The sequence below is a fragment of the Bos grunniens genome, chromosome 7 (genome assembly GCF_055505025.1).
Source record: "Bos grunniens cultivar Pamir isolate PY7600 chromosome 7, Bosgru_T2T1.0, whole genome shotgun sequence".
NCBI classification, from domain to species: domain Eukaryota; kingdom Metazoa; phylum Chordata; class Mammalia; order Artiodactyla; family Bovidae; genus Bos; species Bos grunniens.
In genome coordinates, this window is record NC_141171.1 from 41572370 (window position 1) to 41594934 (window position 22565).

At 37.7% G+C, this 22565-nt stretch overlaps 1 protein-coding gene and 1 pseudogene across 1 annotated transcript; one reads left to right on the forward strand and one right to left on the reverse strand.

Moving 5' to 3' along the window:
* The first annotated feature begins 824 nt into the window (after positions 1 to 824).
* LOC147369209 (olfactory receptor 2L8) lies at positions 825 to 1763 on the forward strand. The gene has a single exon (XM_086413495.1). The coding sequence runs from the start codon at positions 825 to 827 to the stop codon at positions 1761 to 1763; it is 939 nt and encodes a 312-aa protein (XP_086269621.1).
* Positions 1764 to 11086: 9323 nt separating this feature from the next.
* Positions 11087 to 17621, reverse strand: LOC147369210 (olfactory receptor 2L2-like; annotated as a pseudogene).
* Between the last annotated feature and the right edge of the window lie 4944 nt (positions 17622 to 22565).

Consider the following 22565-nt stretch of genomic DNA (forward strand, 5'->3'; position numbering starts at 1 on the left):
CACACTCATTTAGAATTGAAAATAATTTTAAGTATAAAAAATGGTAAAAAATGAATACAGCAAAGCAATGTAAGGCAATGTGTATCAAATAATGATTAAAAAATAAAATTTATGCTAATGGGAGATCTTGAGGAAATTCACAAAAGCTACAAAGGGCACATTTTATAGATATTCAGGTAAAGGGTCTATGTTATCTATGGTATTCAGAATGTTATTGAGGAGGAAGAAGAGAATGACTTTGTGTAAATGGTACTTAACAATAAGGATTCATCCTAGATTTCACAACAAATGAGCCAAATGATATTAACTGGCTTCAAATAAGCTTAATTTGACATTTCTATGTAAAAAATTCTGAAGAAAGAAAAATATGAATAGCTTCTCATAATCAGCTGATACATTGATACAGTTTTAGAGACAAGCTTTATGGTTTAAATATGAAAGATAATTCATTAATGGTAATAAATATTTATTTACAAAATTTATATAATGTATGCATTTGCATTGATGTCTTTTGAATATACTTCAATTATGATATCTGATTTTGATGATACTTGAGTTCATATAGGCAGTAAAAAATACTTATCCTAATGATTTCATAATAATGTTTAGAAGTAAATTCAAAGATTTCTGGCAAAACTTTGGCAAAAAATGTTTGCATCTTAAACTTTCAATCTCTGGCTTAAAATTTAAATTTATCATCTTCAAAATAGATAAAAATTCGGTTCTGAATTTTTATGACTGAACTAAATTAGTCATTTAAGAAATACTGTTTTATACTTAATTGCTCTTATGTCTGTCTTTAGGAAAAAACATATCAATGACTCATGGAAACCTATAATCGAACATCAGATGATTTCATCTTAATTGGATTGTTCTCCCCTTCAAGAATTGGGCTGTTTCTTTTTATGTTCATTGTTCTTATTTTCTTAATGGCATTATTTGGCAACCTGTCGATGATCCTTCTCATCTTTCTGGACACGCATCTCCATACACCAATGTACTTTCTTCTTAGTCAGCTCTCCTTCATTGACCTAAACTACATCTCCACCATTGTCCCCAAAATGGCCTCCAATTTTCTGTTTGGAAACAAGTCTATCTCTTTCATTGGATGTGGGATTCAGAGCTTCTTCTTTTTGACTTTAGCAGTTGCAGAAGCATTGCTTTTGACATCTATGGCTTATGATCGCTATGTGGCCATTTGCTTTCCTCTTCACTATCCCATCAGAATCAGCAAAAGAGTGTGTGTGTTGATGATAACAGGATCTTGGATAATGGGTGCTCTCAACTCCTGTGCCCACACCACATACGCCCTCCATATCCCTTATTGCAGATCCAGGGCCATCAATCATTTCTTCTGTGATGTCCCAGCCATGTTGACTCTGGCCTGCATTGACACCTGGGTCTATGAGTACACAGTGTTTGTGAGTACCACCCTATTTCTTGTGTTGCCTTTTATTGTTATTGCTTGTTCCTATGGCCATGTTCTCTTTGCTGTCTATCGCATGAACTCAGCAGAAGGGAAGAAGAAGGCCTATTCAACGTGCAGCACCCACCTCACTGTGGTGACTTTCTACTATGCTCCCTTTGTTTATACTTATCTACGTCCAAGATCCCTTCGATCTCCAACAGAGGACAAGGCTCTGGCTGTCTTCTATACCATCTTGACCCCAATGCTCAACCCTCTTATCTACAGCTTGAGAAACAAGGAAGTAATGGAGGCATTGAGAAGAGTAACTCAGAGACTCTGCTCTGTGAAAATGTAGACAAAGCCTTTTCTCCATGTGTACCAAGACTTGAGCATAAATCCATTCATCACTGTACAGTGATAAAAACATTACATTATGGTTAACTGAAAGGATAAAAAATTTGAAGTGTCTTGTTAAAAAGGAGAAAAAGTTGCCATTATTCTTGCTCATATATAGTTTTTTTTCTTTAACATTATTTTGTTAAATATGAAATATAATCAAATTGCAAACAATATTTTTACACATAATAAAAAGTAATCACTATTTTCATATGTTGTTATTGGCCATGCCTTTTTTTCACTCACATTTCTATGAATTTATCAAAATTTATACTTTTAGGAAATTTATTTTTTTAATGTAGTTGAAATTTTTTGAGTCATAGATGACAAGTACAAAGTTTGCAGTTAATTATTGATTACTTTTAATTTTGAAATGAATCTTTCTGCTAATATTACTGAAGCCATTAGGAATATTTGTAAGTTATGAAAACCTTGGATTGAATTATTGATAAATTATGCCAAAGTGTAACTTTTAGTGCATGTGGAGCTAATAATTCAAAAAGAGAGTTTCTTTTTCTGAAAAGTTTTCTTATAAGTCACGTTTACTTCATCAATTCACACAAATCAGTTTCATGTAAATCTGAATTTAATTTTAAATATAGATTCAGTCAGTCTGTGTCATCAATTGTTTGTCAAATTTCTCATAATTTGTAGACTCTCTATAGGAAACCAGAAGTGTCATGAGGTTTCAAAACCTTTTCTTTCATTTTATTGCCATACATCCAATTAAAAGGTAAATTGAGTTAAAATTTGCTAATGATTGTTTCCTATTATTTTGCATAAAGAACGTATTGTTTTCCATGAGTGATCTTTCGTATTAATTTAAAAATCTTTTTTCTATTTCTAAAACTGGGGTTATTTGATTTGTAATGTTGAAACAGTTTAAAGAAAAAAAACTTACTTTCTGTACAGTTTCATGAATGCTTACAATTTCCTGATATGTTTTATTTCAATGACAATTTTTACACTATTATTTTGTAATAATTTACTCAAAAAATTGATTGCCTGAGCTCTTGGCATTTGCCCTGGCACTCTAGTGATGAAGTGATGTAGTGAACACTTTTGTACCTGACAAACTGGGCCTTAGGATGGAAGTTTAATTTGGTCCCTACCTCCACCATGGGTCATTGTTTCTTCCAGGCAAAGCTCCTTCTTTTCTCTTCTAATCAGTGATCACATCTAACATTGTAGTTGCATCTGCAGATGCTCTTATCACCACCACCAGTCTGTCCCTAGGTTTCAAGGTAGCCCATCCCTTGGTGTCCTGTGGAGATCTGAACATAGATGTATGTGCACATATGGTAGACCAGGCCATTTGCTTCATATACTGCCGCCTGAGCTGACAGAAACAGATCCTGCTACTGTGGATGATTAAGCATGTAAAGAATCTGCCTGCAAGGCAGGAGATGTGGGTTCAATCCTCTGGAGGAAGTACTGGCAACCCAATCCATTATTCTTGCCTGAAAAATACCATGAACAGAGGAGCCTGGCAGGCTATAGTCCATGGGGTCACAAAGAGTTGGACATCACTGAGTTCCAAGCACACACACATGTACTGCCACTTGAGTTGACATAAACAAGTCCTGCTACTGAACCAGAACTCTTCGCTGTGGCTGCCACCCAGTATAGTAGGTGTGTTCACACACATGGTTCAGATAGAATTTCATACAGCAACAACAGAGCATTAATGGCAAAACAGAGCATTAAACAAAGAAAGTTTATTTCTAGGAACCTAAGGAAGCACACATACTATATGCTCTAATAAATGCAGAATGAGTGAATAGAGAATGAATGGCATCATGAAAACCAGAAAATGATGGTAATATCTACTGTTTTGTCAGTTGTTATTATTGAAAATATTCTAAGGAAGTTTGGAACTGAGTACGGATGTCTATTCTAGACCCTTCCACCTGTCAGGTGGTAAACAATAGAATCAAGAAATATGTATCTATTGTTGGACCTGATGCTTCATGGCCTAGGGGAATCACATCATATCCCTGGACTTTGCTGAGAAGCAAGATAGAAGCTGGAAAAGATTGAAGGCAGGAGGAGAAGGAGACGATAGAGGATGAGATAGTTGGATGACATCACTGATTCGAAGGACATTAGTTTGAGCAAGCTCCGGGAGTTGGTGATGGACAGGGAAGCCTGGTGTGCTGTAGTCCATGAAGTCACAAAGAGTCGGACACCACAGAGTGACTGAACTTAACTGAACTGAAAGATAGAAGCAGCATACCCTAAATTATTGGTAAATAGTAGGAAAGAAAAAAAAATTCTCTGCCCATCTAGTTCTTGGCAGAGGTATCCTCTATAATAAAATCAGGTTAACAGAAAAAAAAAAAAAAAGAAGTTTATTAACATCTATACTTCCTATATACATGACAGAGACCCAGGAAAACTGAGTAACTCTCTGAAATACCCCAAATCATTGAGACAGGTGGACAAGCGGCCGGGCACAACCTTTAAAACAATGACAGCCATTGATCAAAACAGTAAATGACAAAAACTGGTAGGACTTTTTTTAATAGGCCTAAGATGGCAGAAAATTTGACTTCTAGATCCTGACCTTCAGTATATGCTCACTGTCATACATTAGCATGCTAACTGACCATCCACAGGCACCATAACAGTTCCAAGGCTGACCATAAAAGGTCAAACTGTGTGCAGTGGCCCAATTCCTAGACATCCCTACCCCTTTCCCCAAAGAGTTAGAAAAATCTCACTTGTTAGTGTATGAAATTCCCTAACCCATTAAAAACTAACCATATCCTAGGGCTGCTCTCACTTTCTGAAACTGTCCACATTCTGCCTAGGTATATCTCTCTAAATACAAATTACCCCACTTTATGTTGTCTCACTCTTGATTTCTTTCCTGTGCAAAGCCAAGGATTTTCACTTGGTGGCCCATTCCAGGAACTTGCCCAGGACCTGGGAAATGACCATTATCTTGCTCGCCCTTCTCCTGCAACACTCTGTGGCTAACACAGAGGGACCTCAAAGAGCATAATTTGGATCTGCCTATTGGGCTGGGACTTATCCTGAACAGTGTAGATTCATGTAGCCCCTTCGAGGATCTGGCAGAATCCAGCTCTCCGATTATGAAAGAGCATGTCAAGCCCTGGGCCTTTCTTCCCTCGATCTTTTTTACCCTCTACTGCTCTATTTCTTTGGACTCCAGAAGATCTACTGAGATGATCACTCAGACCACCCCATTAAGACTGTGAAGCAGGTAATTGGCAACCTGATTGTATGAGTTTTCTGTCTGTAGCTCCTCAGGCCTGATTTCCAGACCCTACTTGTTCTTAGTCTCAGCCTTGTTCTAGGATACTGGAACCACATCGGGGAGCCCCAAAAAGGGGATTATAGGAGTACCCAATAAGATTTGTGACCTGGCTTTACCTTGGTGCCTCTTGGGGTTCACAACCTCATTGCAGTTCTGAACAGAGGTCGCAGATGAGCACTTCCCTTGAGAGGGTCATATGCTTTATTTAACCCCTGTGCAGAGGTCATGATTGAGCACCTTTCTTAAGAGCTTTCAAATCTCTAGTCTTGGAAGCATCATGGCTGTATAACTTCTTATCTTTTGCTGGAGATCTTCAGGCTGAATTTCTCTTATTATCTTCCTTTTTTAGTTCCCTTCTGACTTCTTAGACTGCACATTCATCCTTGAGCCTCCTTACCAGCTTTGCAAGCAGGTCGGATGGTGCCTTGGTTTTACTTCTGTGAAAAGGCAAGCCTCATTTGGCTCCCTTCAGGTCAAACTGCTATAACCTGAGTCTGGTGGGCTACAGTCCATGGGGTTATAAGAAGTCAGACATAACTGAGTGACTAATACAACACAACTAGATGATTTTAACCCTGTTGGGTGCCTGATCCAACAATGCTAAACTAAAAATCACAAAGGCCAATCCTGAAGGTGACTTTTGTATTGTATTATTATCACTGTGTTGCCTTGTGTTCCAGTCTTATCCTTCAACTCTATTTGTTTCTCTTTTTCTTTCTCAGAGAGCACTAAAAGATAATTTGCTTAGTTGACTCAGGGTCTAGGTCTCTTCCTCCTCCCTCTTTCTCTTAAGGATGGAGGCCTTGGCCCCTGTACCACCTCAGGGTTACTCTTCCTTGCAAAAGCTTATGCAGGGGCAGATCTAGAAAATATGGATCAGAGGCACCACCCAATCAAGAGGGGATTTGTTTTAAATGCAACCAGGAGGGCCACTGAATGCCCTATGTATGAGAAAAGTCCACCAGGACTCTATCCCCCTTGGTATGCAAATAAGAGGGCTGTCGTGGTCCCTGAATTGGTTGGAAAAGAATTTCCAGATGTGAGGCAAAATGAAAGGAGAATAAAGTTTATTAGAGCAGGATTTGTGCGAAGGGCAGGGGGGGGAATCACTTCCAGTAAAGTAGGTCAGCTTCCTGACAATCAGGGAGAGCCAACCCTGAATGTGGGTCTTTGATCTGCTTTTATACTCAGGAGACAAAGGAATGGGATAAGGGGTCTTGTGAGTCATTTGCTGATTGGATGAGTTACATGTACATTCCCTATATGAAGCACATATACATTCCCTATATGAAGCACATACACATTCCCTATATGAAGTAGGAGAAGAGTAGGACAAATACCTTTCCTTTTATGGGGTTGGAGGCAGACAGACTATGCTACTCAGGAGTGCTAAAAAATTCCACAATGGTTATAGCATGGCAGATAGAGCAATAAGAGTCTGCTTTTCTCTCTTCCTACATTCTGAGACCCTTCATGCTCATCTTGTTCTTTTGTCCTCAGGGCATCACAAGGACTGTCGGAATAAGGACTGCCCTCGGTCCCAAAGAGGATTCAGGTCTCCCAAACTGATGAAGACCGAAGACTGATGGGGCCTGGCACCATCCATGGCTCCCCCAAAACAACTGTCATTTCCCTAGAGAAGACTTAGGTAATCCTTGATGTGGCATGTAGTAAAATTTTTTCTCATTAGATTACATGGGTTACCTACCATGTGCTGACTGATTTCCCTGGACCGTTGTTCTCCCAATCATGTATGATAATAGGGATTAATTGATGGCCAAAACCCAAGTTTTTCATTCACACTCTCAGCTGCTAGAGAATTTTATCTATGCGTTCAGTTCCTGCTCACACCTGAATGTCCCACAGCCTTGTTTCAGAAGGGATTTGCTTACTAAACTCCAGACAGTACCTTGATTTGGATACCCTCATGAAGAAGGCATCGACCAAGAAAAACATCATTCTGGACCACGGGGAACTTTCTCAGTCCTAAGCCAGAGGAGGTTTCCATTATAACCCATATTGTTTCTCAAATGAGTCCTATTCTCTGGAAAACTGAGATCCCTGGAAGAGCTACTAATGTGCCACTGATCTCATTAAAACCTAATTGCTGGGGCTCCCCTGGTGACTCAGTGGTTAAGAATCCACCTGCTGGTGAGGGAGACCTGGGTTCGATCATTGGTCTGGGAGTACCCCACATGCTGAGGAGCAACCAAGCCTGTTCACCACAACTACTGAGCCTACATGTCACGAATATTGAAGCCCAAACACCTTAGAGCCTAAGCTCCATGTGACAAGAGAAGCCACTACAATGAGAAGACCACATGCCACAACTAGAGAGCAGTCCCTGCTCTGTGCAACTAGAGAAAGCCTGCTCAGCAACAAAGACCCAGCACAGTCCCCAAATAAACTAATGCTGATTACTCATGGGGAAAAAATGACTGTTTGAGACCTAAGGTCCAAGAATGCAGTCAGTTCAGTTCAGTCATTCAGTCATGTCTGACTCTTTGCGACCCCATGGACTGCAGCATGCCAGGCTTCCCTGTCCATTACCAACTCCCAGAGCTTGCTCAAACTCGAGTCAGTGATGTCATCTAACCATCTCATCCTCTGTTGTCCCCTTCTCTTCCTGCCTTCAATCTTTCCCAGCATCAAGGTCTTTTCAAAGTGAGTCAGTTCTTTGAATCAGGTGGCCAAAGTATTGGAGTTTTGGTTTCAGCATCAGTCCTTCCAACGAATATTCAGGACTGACTTCCTTTAGGATTGACTCGATGGATCTCCTTGCAGTCCAAGGGACTTTCAAGAGACTTCTCCAAAAACACAGTTCAGAAACATCAATTCTTCGGCACTTAGCTTTCTTTATAGTCCAACTCTTACATCCAGACATGACTATTGGAAAAACCATAGCTTTGACTAGATCGACCTCTGTTGGCAAAGTAATGCCTCTGTTTTTATTTTGTCTAGGTTGGTCATGGCTTTTCTTACAAGGAGCAAACATCTTTTAATTTCATGGCTGCAGTCACCATCTGAAGTGATTTTGGAGCCCCAAAAATAAAGTCTCTCATTGTTTCCATTGTTTCCCCATCTGTTTGCCATGAAGTGATGGGACCAGATGCCATGACCTTGGTTTTCTAAATGTTGAATTTTAAGCCAACTTTTTCATTCTCCTCTCCCCGAGAGTGTATCCAATCTTTAATTATCAAATTCTTAAAATATGAGCTATTTCAACCTTGCCAAACTTTGTGTTAAATTTCCATTCTATCCATAAAAAATAAAATTGAGATAATAAGCTTATCTAAGACCTGAAGGTAGTTAATGAGGCAGTGGTCACAGTTTACCAGACAGCTTCCAATCCATGCCCCATATTGACCGAAGTCCTGGAGAATGCAAATTGGTTCACAGTGCTAGATATAAAAGATAGTTTCTCTTGCATTCCACTGCACCCTGACTTCCAAAATCACTTTCCTTTTGAGTGCAGATTAAAAATCTACTAATACCATGAATGCCTCCATTCTGTGTGCTTATGACGAAATTCAGTTTGTAGGGTGCCCATGGGTTAGAAATGGAATGAACTGAAATTTTCACTAAAACTTGTCTAGTTATCTTTAGAAATGGAACCACATGAGGCTATAGGCAAAAATCCAAATCAAAGGCCAAAATGAAGGCTATAATTGGAGAATTTCCTAAACCCAAGGAGAATCATCAGAGCTGTTTATAAACAGATTATTAAAATTAGAGGCCATGGCAAGGCTAAATTGATCATAGCTGATATTCAAAGCCTGATAGGAATTTCAGGGAGGGGCATTTATTCTAAGCTAAATGTTCAAAAGGCCTCTTGATGAAAGTGAAAGTGGAGAGTGAAAAAGTTGGCTTAAAGCTCAACATTCAGAAAATGAAGATGATGGCATCTGGTCCCATCACTTCATGGGAAATAGATGGGGAAATAGTAGAAACAGTGTCCGACTTTATTTTGGGGGGCTCCAAAATCACTGCAGATGGTGACTGCAGCCATGAAATTAAAAGACGCTTACTCCTTGGAAGGAAAGTTATGACCAACCTAGATAGCATATTCAAAAGCAGAGACATTACTTTGCCAACAAAGGTCCGTCTAGTCAAGGCTATGGTTTTTCCTGTGGTCACGTATGGATGTGAGAGTTGGACTGTGAAGAAAGCTGAGCACTGAAGAATTGATGCTTTTGAACTGTGGTGTTGGAGAAGACTCTTGAGAGTCCCTTGGACTGCAAGGAGATCCAACCAGTCCATTCTGAAGGAGATCAGCCCTGGGATTTCTTTGGAAGGAATGATGCTAAAGCTGAAACTCCAGTACTTTGGCCACCTGATGCGAAGAGTTGACTCATTGGAAAAGACTCTGATGCTGGAAGGGATTGGGGGCAGGAGGAGAAGGGGACTACAGAGGATGAGATGGCTGGATGGCATCACTAACTCGATGGACGTGAGTCTGAGTGAACTCCGGGAGTTGGTGATGGACAGGGAGGCCTGGCGTGCTGTGATTCATGGGGTCGCAAAGAGTCGGACACGACTGAGCAACTGAACTGAACTGAAATGTTCAAAAATGAAACATCTCAACATTGGTAAATTGGGTTTGTCTGTCCTTGATCACCAACTCCTTGAGAAAAAAAAAAGCAAACAAACCAACCTGCTGTTAGAGAGGCTTAAGTGAAATTCTAATGAGGTGGATGAAACGAGCCTATTATACAGAGTGAAGTCAGCCAGAAAGAAAAACACCAATACAGTATACTAACGCATATATATGGAATTTATTTTTTTTAATTTTATTTTATTTTTAAACTTTACAATATTGTATTAGTTTTGCCAAATATCGAAATGAATCCGCCACAGGTATACCTGTGTTCCCCATCCTGAACCCTCCTTCCTCCTCCCTCCCCATACCCTCCCTCTGGGTCATCCCAGTGTACCAGCCCCAAGCATCCAGTATCATGCATCAAACCTGGACTGGCGACTCATTTCATACATGATATTATACATGTTTCAATGCCATTCTCCCAAATCTCCCCACCCTCTCCCTCTCCCACAGAGTCCATAAGACTGATCTATACATCAGTGGAATTTAGAAAGATGGTAATGACAACTCTGTATGAGAGACAGCAAAAGAGACACAGATGTATAGAACAGTCTTTTGGACTCTGTGGGAGAGGGAGGGGGGGATGATTTGGGAGAATGGCATTAAAACATGTATAATATAAGAAACGAATCACCAGTCCAGGTTCGATGCAGGATACAGGAAGCTTGGGGCTGGTGCACTGGGATGACCCAGAGGGATGGTATGGGAAGGGTTTTCTTAATCATACAGAATCTACAAATGAAACAAAATCTGTCTCTGATACAGTGACTTAAATCAGCTCAAGCTCAGTGTGTATTGGCTCATTAGTCATTTTTTATTGTTTCCATGTAACCAATAAACATGTATATCTGAATCATTGGTTAGATTTGTGGATGATTCTTAGTTTCCATGATTCAAAATTAATTCTGAGTAAGGTCTGGTCAATCTTAAAAGAAATCAATTCTGAATATTCATTAGAATGATTGTTCCTGAAGCTGAAGATCCAATACTATAGCCACCTGATGAGAACTGATTTACTGGAACCACCTGGATGCTGAGAAACATTGAAGACAAAAGCAGTGGGAGGGTTGGGGGTGGGCAGAGGATGCGTGTATGTATGCATGTGTGTATATATATATGCTAGCCATAAAAAGTAATAAAATAATGTCATTTATAACAATATAGATGGACCTAAAGATTATCCTAAAGTGAAGTAACTAAGGCAAAGAAGAACAAATATCACATACTTATATATGCTTGTATATATTTCCAAGATAACTTTTTAGAGACATTAATGATTCTCTATTCCTCTTTATTATTTTGAACTTTTTCATTAAAGCATAGAATAATACTTTTCATCACTTTGTATAATGAGAAATAGAATTATACTCAAGTCTTAGTACTCATGCAAAAACTTTGTCTACATTTTTACAGAGCAGATTTTCTGAATTACTCTTTTCAAAGCCTCCATTAGCTCCTTGTTTCTCAGGCTATAGATAACAAAGTTGAGCTTTGGTGTTAGGATGATATAAAGACAGCCAGAGCCTTGTCCTCTGTTGGAGGGATCATGAGTGTAGATAAGTGTAAGCAAAGGGTGCATAGTAGAAAGACACCACAGTAAGATGGGGGAAGCAGATTGAGTAGGCCTCTTTTCTCCCTTCTGCTGAGTGCATGTGATTGGCAGCAAGGAGAACACGACCATAGGAACATACAATACCAATGAAAGGCAACACAAGGAAGAGGATGGTACTCACAAATACTGTGTACTCATAGATCCAGGTGTACATGCAGGCCAAAGTCAACATGGCTTGAACATCACATAAATGATCGATGGTCCTGGATCTACAATAAGGGATATGGAGGGCATATGTGGTGTGGGCGTGAGAGTTGACAGAGCCCATTATCCAAGATCAACACTCACACTCTTCTGCTGATTCTTATGGGATAGTAAAGAAGAGAGCAAGTGGTCACATAACGATCACAAGCCATAGATGTCAATATCAATACTTCTTCAACTGCTGACATCAAGAAAAAGAAACATTGAATCCAGCATCCAGTGAACGAGATTGCTTTGTTTCCCAATAAAAAATTGGAAGCCATTTTTGGGACAGTGTTGGAGATGTAATTTAGGTCAAGGAAGGAGAGCTGACTAAGTAGGAAATACATGGGTGGTGTGTGGAGACGCATGTCTGGAAAGATGAGAAGGATCATTGACAAGTTGCCAAAAAGAGCCTTTAGGAAAATAAGAAAAATGAGAGTAAAAATAAACAGATCAATTGTTGAGGTGGGGAGCAACCCCAATTAGATGAAATCATTTGATGTTTGATTACGGTTTTCCAAATCATACTGATATGCTTTTTTTCCCCCTAAAACCAGCAGATATAAAAGTAATTAAGTGTAAAACCATAAAATATAGTACTAAATTATTATTTTAGTCCATTATTTAATATTTACAACTCATAAAAAAGAACTGATGCTATCTATATTGAAAAAAAAGCATATGTTATATTTTGAAACTGAGTTTAAAATTTGAAAACACAAATATATTTGGCCAAAGTGTTTTCCCAGGTATCTTTATTTTCTTAAATTATTATGTCATCATTAGGAAAAGTATGTGTCATTGTCTTATAAAACTCAAGCAACAAATTCAGATGCCATATTTAATATATGTTCATAGGAAATCAATATAAATTATCTTATAGAAAAAATTGCTATAAATTAATTTTTATTAACATTAAGAAATGATTTGTCTTACATATTCAATCCCTAAGGCTTACAGCAACCTATCAGCTCATATTGAGAAGAAATGTTTCTTTCTTCAGAATTTTTTACACAGGAATGACAAATCAAGCCTACATAAAGCCAGATAATATTTGGTTGGCTTCTTGTCCTTTTGGCTAACATCAAGTGTAGTATGGGGGCTTCCCACATGGCACAGTGGTAAAGAATGAGAGATGAAATGTTTAGATCCTTTTGAAAGAAGAATTTGGAAAGAGGAACAGTTACTTAAACAGAAAAAATAAATTGAGAGTCTTCTTATGGAGGTGGGTAGAGGAAATCTCCAGAGGCATTTTACGTCAACAAAGACTACACAGTCTCTAATGCCTTAGCTATAAATATTAATCTAGAACCAAATTTTTTCCAGACATTAAAGGTATGTTTCAAAATGAATGAGGAAGCTAAACACATGGGCACACACTCTCAATACAAACACGCACACACATATTCACACCCACATTCAAACACAAATATATGTGTTAAAATAATTGCAAAATGCAAAAACAAAACATATTTTTAAAGTAAGAATTGTCTCTTAAAAGAAGTATGAGATATTATTGATTCACAATGTAAATATCATTACATATATAAAGTCATGTAACAAAGCCTTTTGCAAATTAAAAAATAATAATCAATTAAAAATTAAAGTTTCAAAGTGGAAAAAAACCTACAGAAATAATTTTAAAAAACAGCAGTACCATTTTTAAATTTTTCTAGATTCCATCAGTTCAATTCAGTTCAGTTCAGTCACTCAGTCATGTCCGACTCTTTGCGACCCCATGAATTGCAGCATGCCAGGCCTCCCTGTCCATCACCAACTCCCGGAGTTCACTCAAACTCACGTCCATCGAGTCCGTGATGCCATCCAGCCATCTCATCCTCTGTCGTCCCCTTCTCCTCCTGCCCCCAATCTCTCCCAGCATCAGAGTCTTTTCCAATGAGTCAACTCTTCGCATCAGGTGGCCAAAGTACTGGAGTTTCAGCTTTAGCATCATTCCTTCCAAAGAATACCCAGGACCGATCTCCTTTAAAATGGACTGGTTGGATCTCCTTGCAGTCCAAGGGACTCTCAAGAGTCTTCTCCAACACCACAGTTCAAAAGCATCAATTCTTTGGTGCTCAGCTTTCTTCACATATATATGCATTAATATATGATTTTTTTTTCTCTTTCATACGTCACTTTGTATAATTGGTTCATAGAGAACAGACTTATGGACACAGTTAGGGAAGGAGACAGTGAAATGAATTGAGAGCGTAGCATTGACATATATGTATACTATATGCATGCATGCTAAATCACTTCAGTCATGTCTGACTCTGTGTGACCCTGGGGACTGTAGCATGCCAGGGTCCTCTGTCCATGGGATTCTCTGGGCAAGAATACTGAAGTGGGTTGCCATGCCCTCCTCCAGGAAATCTTCCCAACCCAGGATCAAACCTGTGTCTTTTATGTCTCTTGTGTTAGCAGGCAGATTCTTTACAACTACCACCACCTGAGAAGCCCATATAAACACTACCCTTGTAAAGTAGATAGCTAGTGGGAAGCTGCTTTATAACACAGGGAGTTCAGTCCTGTGCTCTTTGACAATCTACAGAGGTGGGATGGGGGAAGGGAGGCAGAGAGGCTCAAGATAGAGGGAATAAATATTATGCATACTTATGGCTGATTCAGATCATTGTATGGCAGAAACCAGCACATCAGAAACTAAAAAATAAAGCAATTATCCTCCAATTAAAAATACTTTTTAAAAAAAGTAAAAAAAGACTTTACCAAGAGCAAAGTCTTCCTCTCTGTAGGAAGAAGCATATATCCAGCCAGGAGTCACTGAGGGGAGCTGAAATCAGTTCAATCTTAAAAGCAGTAGAGAGGCAGAGTCAATCCTGCTTACTTCTGTCAAGCAGGGCATGGAAGGCAGAGCAAATGCAAGACTCTTCACCACTGCTGTTGAAGGTAAATACATAGAGCTCACTGGCAGAAAAAAGTCAACAGGAACTGGGATGTTTCTTGGGAAGGGAAGGGAAGTCTTCAATTGAGAGAAGCTTAAGGTATAAATAAGAAGTATGTATAAGAACTGACAACCTCTCTGAGATAGCGCGTTAGTGGTAAAAAGTCTGCCTGACAATAGGAGATGCAAAAGACATGGGTTCAATCCCTGGGTTGAAAAGATCCCCTGGAGTAGGAAATTCCAGGATTCCAGAAAATTCCAGTAGGAATTTCTAGGATTCTTACCTGGAAAATTTCATGGACAGGGGAGCCTCACAGGTTACAGTTCATGGGGTTGCAAACAGTTGGACATGACTGAGTGACTAACGCTTTTGCTTTTTCACTGTATAGCACAGGTAACTCTGCTCAATATTCCAAGCAACCTAATTGGGAAAATACTTTGAAGAAGAATAGATACATGTATCAGTCAGTCAGTTCAGTTGCTCAGTCATGTCTGACTCTTTGGGATACATATATATGCATAAGTGAATCACTTTGTACACCTGAAACTAACAACATTGTTAATCAACTATATTAAAATATAAAATAAAAATTTATATAAAAAAAGAATTGGAGGACTCACCCTTTGTGATTCAAAATTTAGTAGAAAGCTACAATATCAAAACTGTGTAGTGTTGTCATAAAGGCAAACAGAACTCAACAAAATTAGAGACTCAAAAAAAAAAGGAAACACTTCACATGTGTGATGAAATGATTTTTGACAAGAGTCTTAAGCCTTCAGTTAGGTGTCTTTTCCATACATATCACTAAGAAAGCTTGCTATCCATATTCATATAATGAAACTGCATATTCATATAATGAAACTGCATATAATTACTTTACAGTATTTTCAAAAATTAAACTAAATGGTGAACAGATTTAAATATAGGGCTAAAACTATAAATACCTAGAAGAAAACGTAAGGGAACATTTTTATGATATTGGATTTATCTGTTGTTCATTCTTGGATATAACACCAAAAGCATGTGCAACAGAAATAGAAATGTATCTTGAAATTTGTCAGAACTGAAAATTTCAGTGCATTGAAGAACTTTTACGAGTAGAATGAATAAGCAACCCACAGAAATATTTGCAAAATGTGTATCAGGTAATAGAATGATATAAGGAATTTTTAAAGAACCACAGCTCAACAAGAGAAACAGAGAAACTAATTTTAGAATTTTGAACACATTTGAATAAATATATCTTCAAAGAAGATATAAAAATGGCCAAAAAACACAGGAAAATATTTGTTATTTTTGTTCAGTCACTCAGTCATGCCAACTATTTGTGACCCCATGAACTGCAGCATAACAGTCTTTCCTGTCCTTCACTATCTCCCAGAACTTGTTCAAACTAATGTCCATTAAGTTGGCAATATAATCCAACCATTTGCCCCTTTCTCTCTGTTGCGCCCTTCTCTTCTTGCCCTCAATCTTTCCCAGCATCAGGATCTTTTCCAATGAGTCAGTTCTTTGCATCAGGTAGCCAAAATATTGGAATTTCAGCCTCAGCACCAGTCCTTCCAATGAATATTCAGGATTGATTTCCTTTAGGATTGGCAGGTTTGATCTCCTTGCTGTCCAAGGGACTCACAAGAGTCTTCTTCAGCACCACAATCCAAAGGCATCAATTCTTCAACTCTCAGCTTTATTTATAGTCCAACTCTCACATCCATAAATGACTGCTGGAAAAACCATAGCTTTGACTATATGGACCTTTGTTGGCAAAGTGATGTCTCTGCTTTTTAATTCACTCCTCTAGGTTTGTCATAACTATTCTTCTAAGGAGCAAGTGTCTTTTAATTTTATGGCTGCAGTCACTGTCCTTACTGATTTTGGAGCCCAAGAAAATGAAATCTAATACTGTTTCCATATTTTCCCCATCTATTTGCCATGAAGGGCTAGGACCGGATGCCATGATCTTTGTTTTTTGAATACTGAGTTTTAATCAGCTTTTTAAAATGTATATTTGGCAAGGCTGGATTCCCAGATCCATCTCTCTATCTATCGTGCAGTCATGTTTGACTCTTTGTGGCCTCATGTGCTGTAGACTGCCAGACTTGTCAGTCCATGAAATTTTCCAGATAAGAATACTGGAGTGGGTTGCCATCTTTTACTCCAATCTATCTGTCTATCTATCCATTTATCTCTCTATCAAACTAAGTACATCCAGTCCATGGGGTCACAAAGAGTCGGACATAACTGAACAACTGAAGTACATTCTTATCCATTTTATCCCTCAAATTTTACATATCTTGAGATGATATATCTGAAATAAGGATGAGTTGCTTTTTATTGACAAACACAAAAAATTAAAAGAAAGAAAAAAGAAATTGCTGTCATTGAAATAGAAATTCTATATACATGGTAGAAGGTCAAGAGTATATGTGATGACTGTTTTGAAACACAAAGTCTTAGTTTACTCATGTTCATATGTATTTTCTTTTCTCCTACATACCAGCTTTAAGGTATTTTCACGTGATCCCACAACAACCTCACACATTAAAGCTTATAAATGAAATCCAATTCATATTTTGCTTCCCCTATAAAATATTCTTTACCTAGGAGCCTAGAGATTTCATTTGCAAATGGATATTCATATTATTTTCACTGTAATTCAGATAATAGATATACATATTCTGTGTGACAAGTAAAACCATTCAAATGATGCACAAGTTTCAAAGTGAATTAGATAGGACCATTTCTTAAAGTTCAGTCAGTTCAGTTCAGTTCAGTCACTCAGTCATGTCCGACTCTTTGCGACCCCATGAATTGCAGCACGCCAGGCCCCCCTGTCCATCACCAACTCCCAGAGTTCACTCAAACTCATATACATCAATTCTGTTGTAAACCATTTTCCCCCTATGTTTATATTTAGAATTGGAAATGAAATACTGAAAAAGTGTTCTTTTAGTGATTCATGCACTTTATAAAGAATAAAGTTTTTAAAACTATACTTTTATTAATAAAAAAATAAGTAGTCTCAATCACAAAGATATAAAGTGAGTTATCCAAGACTGTACAGTGAAATAGTGATCAAATTGGAAAACATGGAAGAGTCCTCTAGAGTCTATATAATAGAGAATTTTCCACCGAAGCCTACACTCTTCTTGTTCTTGATCAAAACTTCTCAGTGAAATATCATTCTTGATTTCAACATAAAGCTGATGTGCTTTTTTACAGAAGTGCATCAAGAGTGTGGATTAATCTAACAAGCCTATTTAATTACTTTTATTGGATATGTTATAAGACATTTCAGATTAGACTTTAAAAACTCTTGAAAGCTAGGGTCCCCAACCTCTGGTCTGTGGATCAGTATCTCCTGTCAGATAAGCAGCAGTATTAGATTAGAAAGAGAGTGCAAAATAAATGTCATACACTTGAATCATTCCAAAACCATCAGGCCCTGGTTTGTGGAAAAATTGTCTTTCTTGAAACCAGTGCCTGGTGTCAAAAATGTTGGGGACCATTGCTTTAAAACACAAATACATTCTCTACCCAGTTTCACAGAAATTTGGATTTCTCCCTCTGTTCTCAAGATTTCTAAAATAAACTAAGATGCTGGCCTTTCTCCAAACTGACGTTTCTTACTTATCATGCTTAGAGCTGGAAAACCAGTAAACCAGATTACCAGGTTGATTTTATAGGGAGGAATTTGTATGCATTAGCTGCAGGAAGACAACTGTAGTTCCTAAAAATTGACTGATCATACATCAGTCTAAATGGTTATAATAAGAATTACTTTGATTACCATCAGTTACTGAGAAACTGTAGCATTGTAAAATGGCTTTCACAGGATCAGAAATAAGTTACTGGAAAGAGTGTCCTTTGGAGTTTGGTAGTAGTAATTTAGTCACTAAGTTATGTCTGACTCTTGCTACCCCATAGACTGTAGCTTGCAAGGCTCCTCTGTCCATGGGATTCTCCAGGCAAGAATACTGGACAGGCTGTCATTCCTACTCCAGGGGATCTTCTTAACTCAGGGATTGAACCCGGTTCTCCTGCATTGCAGGCAGATTCTTTACCAACTGAGCTACAAGGGAAGCATTTTGGAGTCTAGATAAGCATATTTCTATGCAGTTTTCTTACATGGAGACTTATATGAAATTCTACATTCCTTCAAGTGTTTGTTCAGTAGGCTCTACTAAAAAGAGACAACGAGTACATTACAACTTATATTTGTTAACTGACTTAGGAATTTGAATGGTAGTATTTAATATTCAAGTAAAATGTATTTTCAATTTTTGAAAGCATACAGTTTGAAAACAATATTTTTTACCATATAAACAGATCTAGAATGCATACGTAAAATTTTATCCTTATATGTTTGTATGTTTCTACTTACCATTTAGTGAAATTTTACAATGCTGAATCAAAATTATTAGGTAAATAACTAATTAACAAATATTTTCAAAGACAGACACTAATTATAAGAATATGTTCTTCAAATTTCGTTTTTCAGGAAGAATGTGTTCATTCTGCTTTATTGTGCAAGCACACCAGAGAGAGCTTAGGTTTACAACTAGGTAATGTTTTAGTTCATCTACTTATAAGAAATGTAACCTTAAAATATTTAACTATCTGAAACTGTATCTTTTATGTAGAACACATACAATAAAACATAGGATATTACAGGCTATATTTGAGAAAAATATAACATCAGTTAATTAAAATACATAATATCCCTAAACTGTAGCTATAAATTTTAGAATGTTTCTTAGTATCTTTGCCCTGATCATTTATATTCATCTCACTTGTCATATGCTACATTGCATGGTTATATAATGTTCGAGTTATTTCTGTATACTACAATGCATTTGATTCTCACAAAACCACTGTATTTGGTTATTCAGATGTTATTATTTTTTCACTAGGAATTTAATGATATGTACAAGAAATAGAAAACAAATAAAATACAAAAGTTAAAAGCATAAGATACTTAATACATAGTTTATGTCTAAAAATAAAAAATTGGATAACTATAACTAAATATGGTGTTAGTTACCTGGATTATTTCTAGGGGTTATCATTCAAATTGTATATATGTATCAGTTCAGTTCAGTTCAGTCGCTTATATATACATATATATATATATATATAATAGAATTTGTAGATATAAATGATCCATATATGTCCATAGATGAGTAACATCAAGCATTATTTTTTAACCTTCATTATGTATTCCATTTTGTAATGAATGTCTTATAACCACTCTTCATACAGATATATATATATATATATATACAATTATAATAAGTAGAAATAAAAAGATTGTCCTCCACAGTCTTTATTTAGATTTGCAGTCCTTAAGTGTTAGGTTTGTTCTTCAAGTATCACTTGAGAACATTCAAAGCATGTTGCAATAGGATTAGGCCCTATCTCTTCCAAATCCCTCATCTCACTTCCCTTTCAGAAAGTACATTTATCATTCAAGTCCAAAACTACTTTCTGTTGTCATTTCATGCTCTACAATATTTGCTGAACGGTATTTTAAACAGTGCAGTCACTCATTTGACCTTAAACTCCTTTTAAATTTTCTGTTTCTTTTTTATTATTATTATTTTATTATTTATTTATTTATTTTTTACTTTACAATATTGTATTGGTTTTGCCATACATCAACATGCATCCACTACGGGTGTACACGTGTTCCCCATTCTGAACCCCCCTCCCACCTCCCTCCCCATAACATCCCTCTGGGTCATCCCAGTGCACCAGCCCCAAGCTTCCTGTATCCTGCATCGAACCATATCACTCATTTCCTAAAATGATTACCTAAAAATCTGATTTCAATCCAAATAGCAATCAACACTGCCAAAAAGCATTAATACAATAGAATCAGTTTATATGTGATTATACAATGTGCCTGCATGAAAGCATCTCTACACCTAGTGATTATATTTCATATTACTTATACTATTTTAAGGGGGTATCCTGGTGGCTCAGATGGTAAAGAAAATGCCTGCAATGCAGGAGACCTAGTCGATCCCTGGGTTGGGAAGATCCCCTGGAGGAGGGATAGGCAACCCACTCTAGTGTTCTTGCCTGGAGAATCTTCATGGACAGAAGAGTCTGGCAGGCTACAGTACATGAGGTCACAAACAGACATGACTGTACAACACGTATACTGTTTCAAAACATTCTCTTCTTGGCTACAATATTTCCTGTATACAGAGCAGATGCAAAGAATCTTTCTTCACTTGGTTAATGAATTTTGTTTATCATTTAACTTTCTTGCTTTTCTCTATATCTATATCTATGTCTTATTTCAGTAATGGCCAAATAGACCTTCTAATATCTGAAATACAATTCTAATTAATATAAAATTCATTCTGTATTTTATTATATACAGCATCATAGTTATTTTCAACTATACTTCACAACACAGTTTAGCTGAGGGTAAGCCCATGCAATGATCTCTGTTCATTTCCAAGGCAAACCATACAATATCATGGTAATCCAAGTCTATGCCCTGACCAGTAATGCTGAAGAAGCTGAAGTTGAATGGTTCTATGAAAACCTACAAGACCTTTTAGAACTAACACCTAAAAAAGATGTCCTTTTCATTATAGGGGACTGGAATGCAAAAGTAAGAAGTCAAGAAACACCTGGAGTAACAGGTGTTTACTGTTAAGAGGTGTACTCCAAATTTGGCCTTGGAGTACAGAGTGAAGCAGGGCAAAAGCTAATAGAGTTTTCCCAAGAAAACGCACTGGTCATAGCAAACACCCTCTTTCAGCAACACAAGAGAAGACTCTACACATGGACATCACCAGATGCCCAACACCAAAATCAGATTGATTATATTCTTTGCAGCCAAAGATGGAGAAGCTCTATACAGTCAGCAAAAACAAGACTGGGAGCTGACTGTGGCTCAAATCATGAATTCCTTATTGCCAAATTCAGACTTAAATTGAAGAAAGTAGGGAAAACCACTAGACCATTCAGGTGTGACCGAAATCAAATCCCTTATGATTATACAGTGGAAGTGAGAAATAGATTTAAGGGCCTAGATCTGATAGACAGAGTGCCTGATGAACTATGGATGAAGGTTCATGACATTGTACAGGAGAGAGGGATCAAGACATCCCCAAGGAAAAGAAATGCAAAAAAGCAAAATGGCTATCTGAGGAGGCCATAAAAATAGCTGTGGAAAGAAGAGAAGTGAAAAGCAAATGAGAAAGGGAAGATATACCCATTTTAAGGCAGAGTTCCAAAGAATAGCAAAAAGAGATAAGAAAAACTTCCTCAGTGATCAGTGCAAAGAAATAGAGGAAAACAATAGAATGGGAAAGAATAGGGATCTCTTCAAAAAAATTAGAGATACTAAGGGAACATTTCAATCAAAGATGGGCTCAGTCAAGGACAGAAGTGGTATGGACCTAACAGAAGCAGAAGATACTAAGAAGAAGTGGTAAGAATACAGAGAAGAATGGTACAAACAGATCTTCATGACCCAGATAATCATGATGCTATAATCACACACCTAGAGCCAGACATCCGGGAATGTGAAGTCAAGTGGGCCTTAGCAAGCATCACTACGAACAAAGCTAGTGGAGGTGATGGAATTCCAGTTGAGCTATTTCAAATCCTAGAAGATGATGTAGTGAGAGTGCTACACTCAATATGCCAGCAAATTTGGAAAACCACAGGACTGCAAAAGGTCAGTTTTCATTGCAGTCCCCAAGAAAGGTAATGCCAAAGGATGCTCAAAGTACCACACAATTGCACTCATCTCACATGCTAGTAAAGTAATGCTCAAAATATTCCAAGCCAGGCTTCAACAATACGTGAATCGTGAACTTCCAGATGTTCAAGCTGGTTTTAGAAAAGGCAGAGGAACCAGAGATCAAATTGCCAACATCTGCTGGATCATGGAAAAAGCAAGAGAGTTCCAAAAAACATCTATTTCTGCTTTATTGACTATGCCAAAGCCTTTGACTGTGTGGATCACACTAAATTGTGGAAAATTCTGAAAGAGATAGGAGTACCAGACCACCTGACCTTCCCATTGAGAAATCTGTATGCAGGTCAGGAAGCAACAGTTAGAACTGGACATGGAACAACCGACTGGTTCCAAAAAGGAAAAGGAGTATGTCAAGACTATATACTGTTGCTCTGATTATTTAACTTAT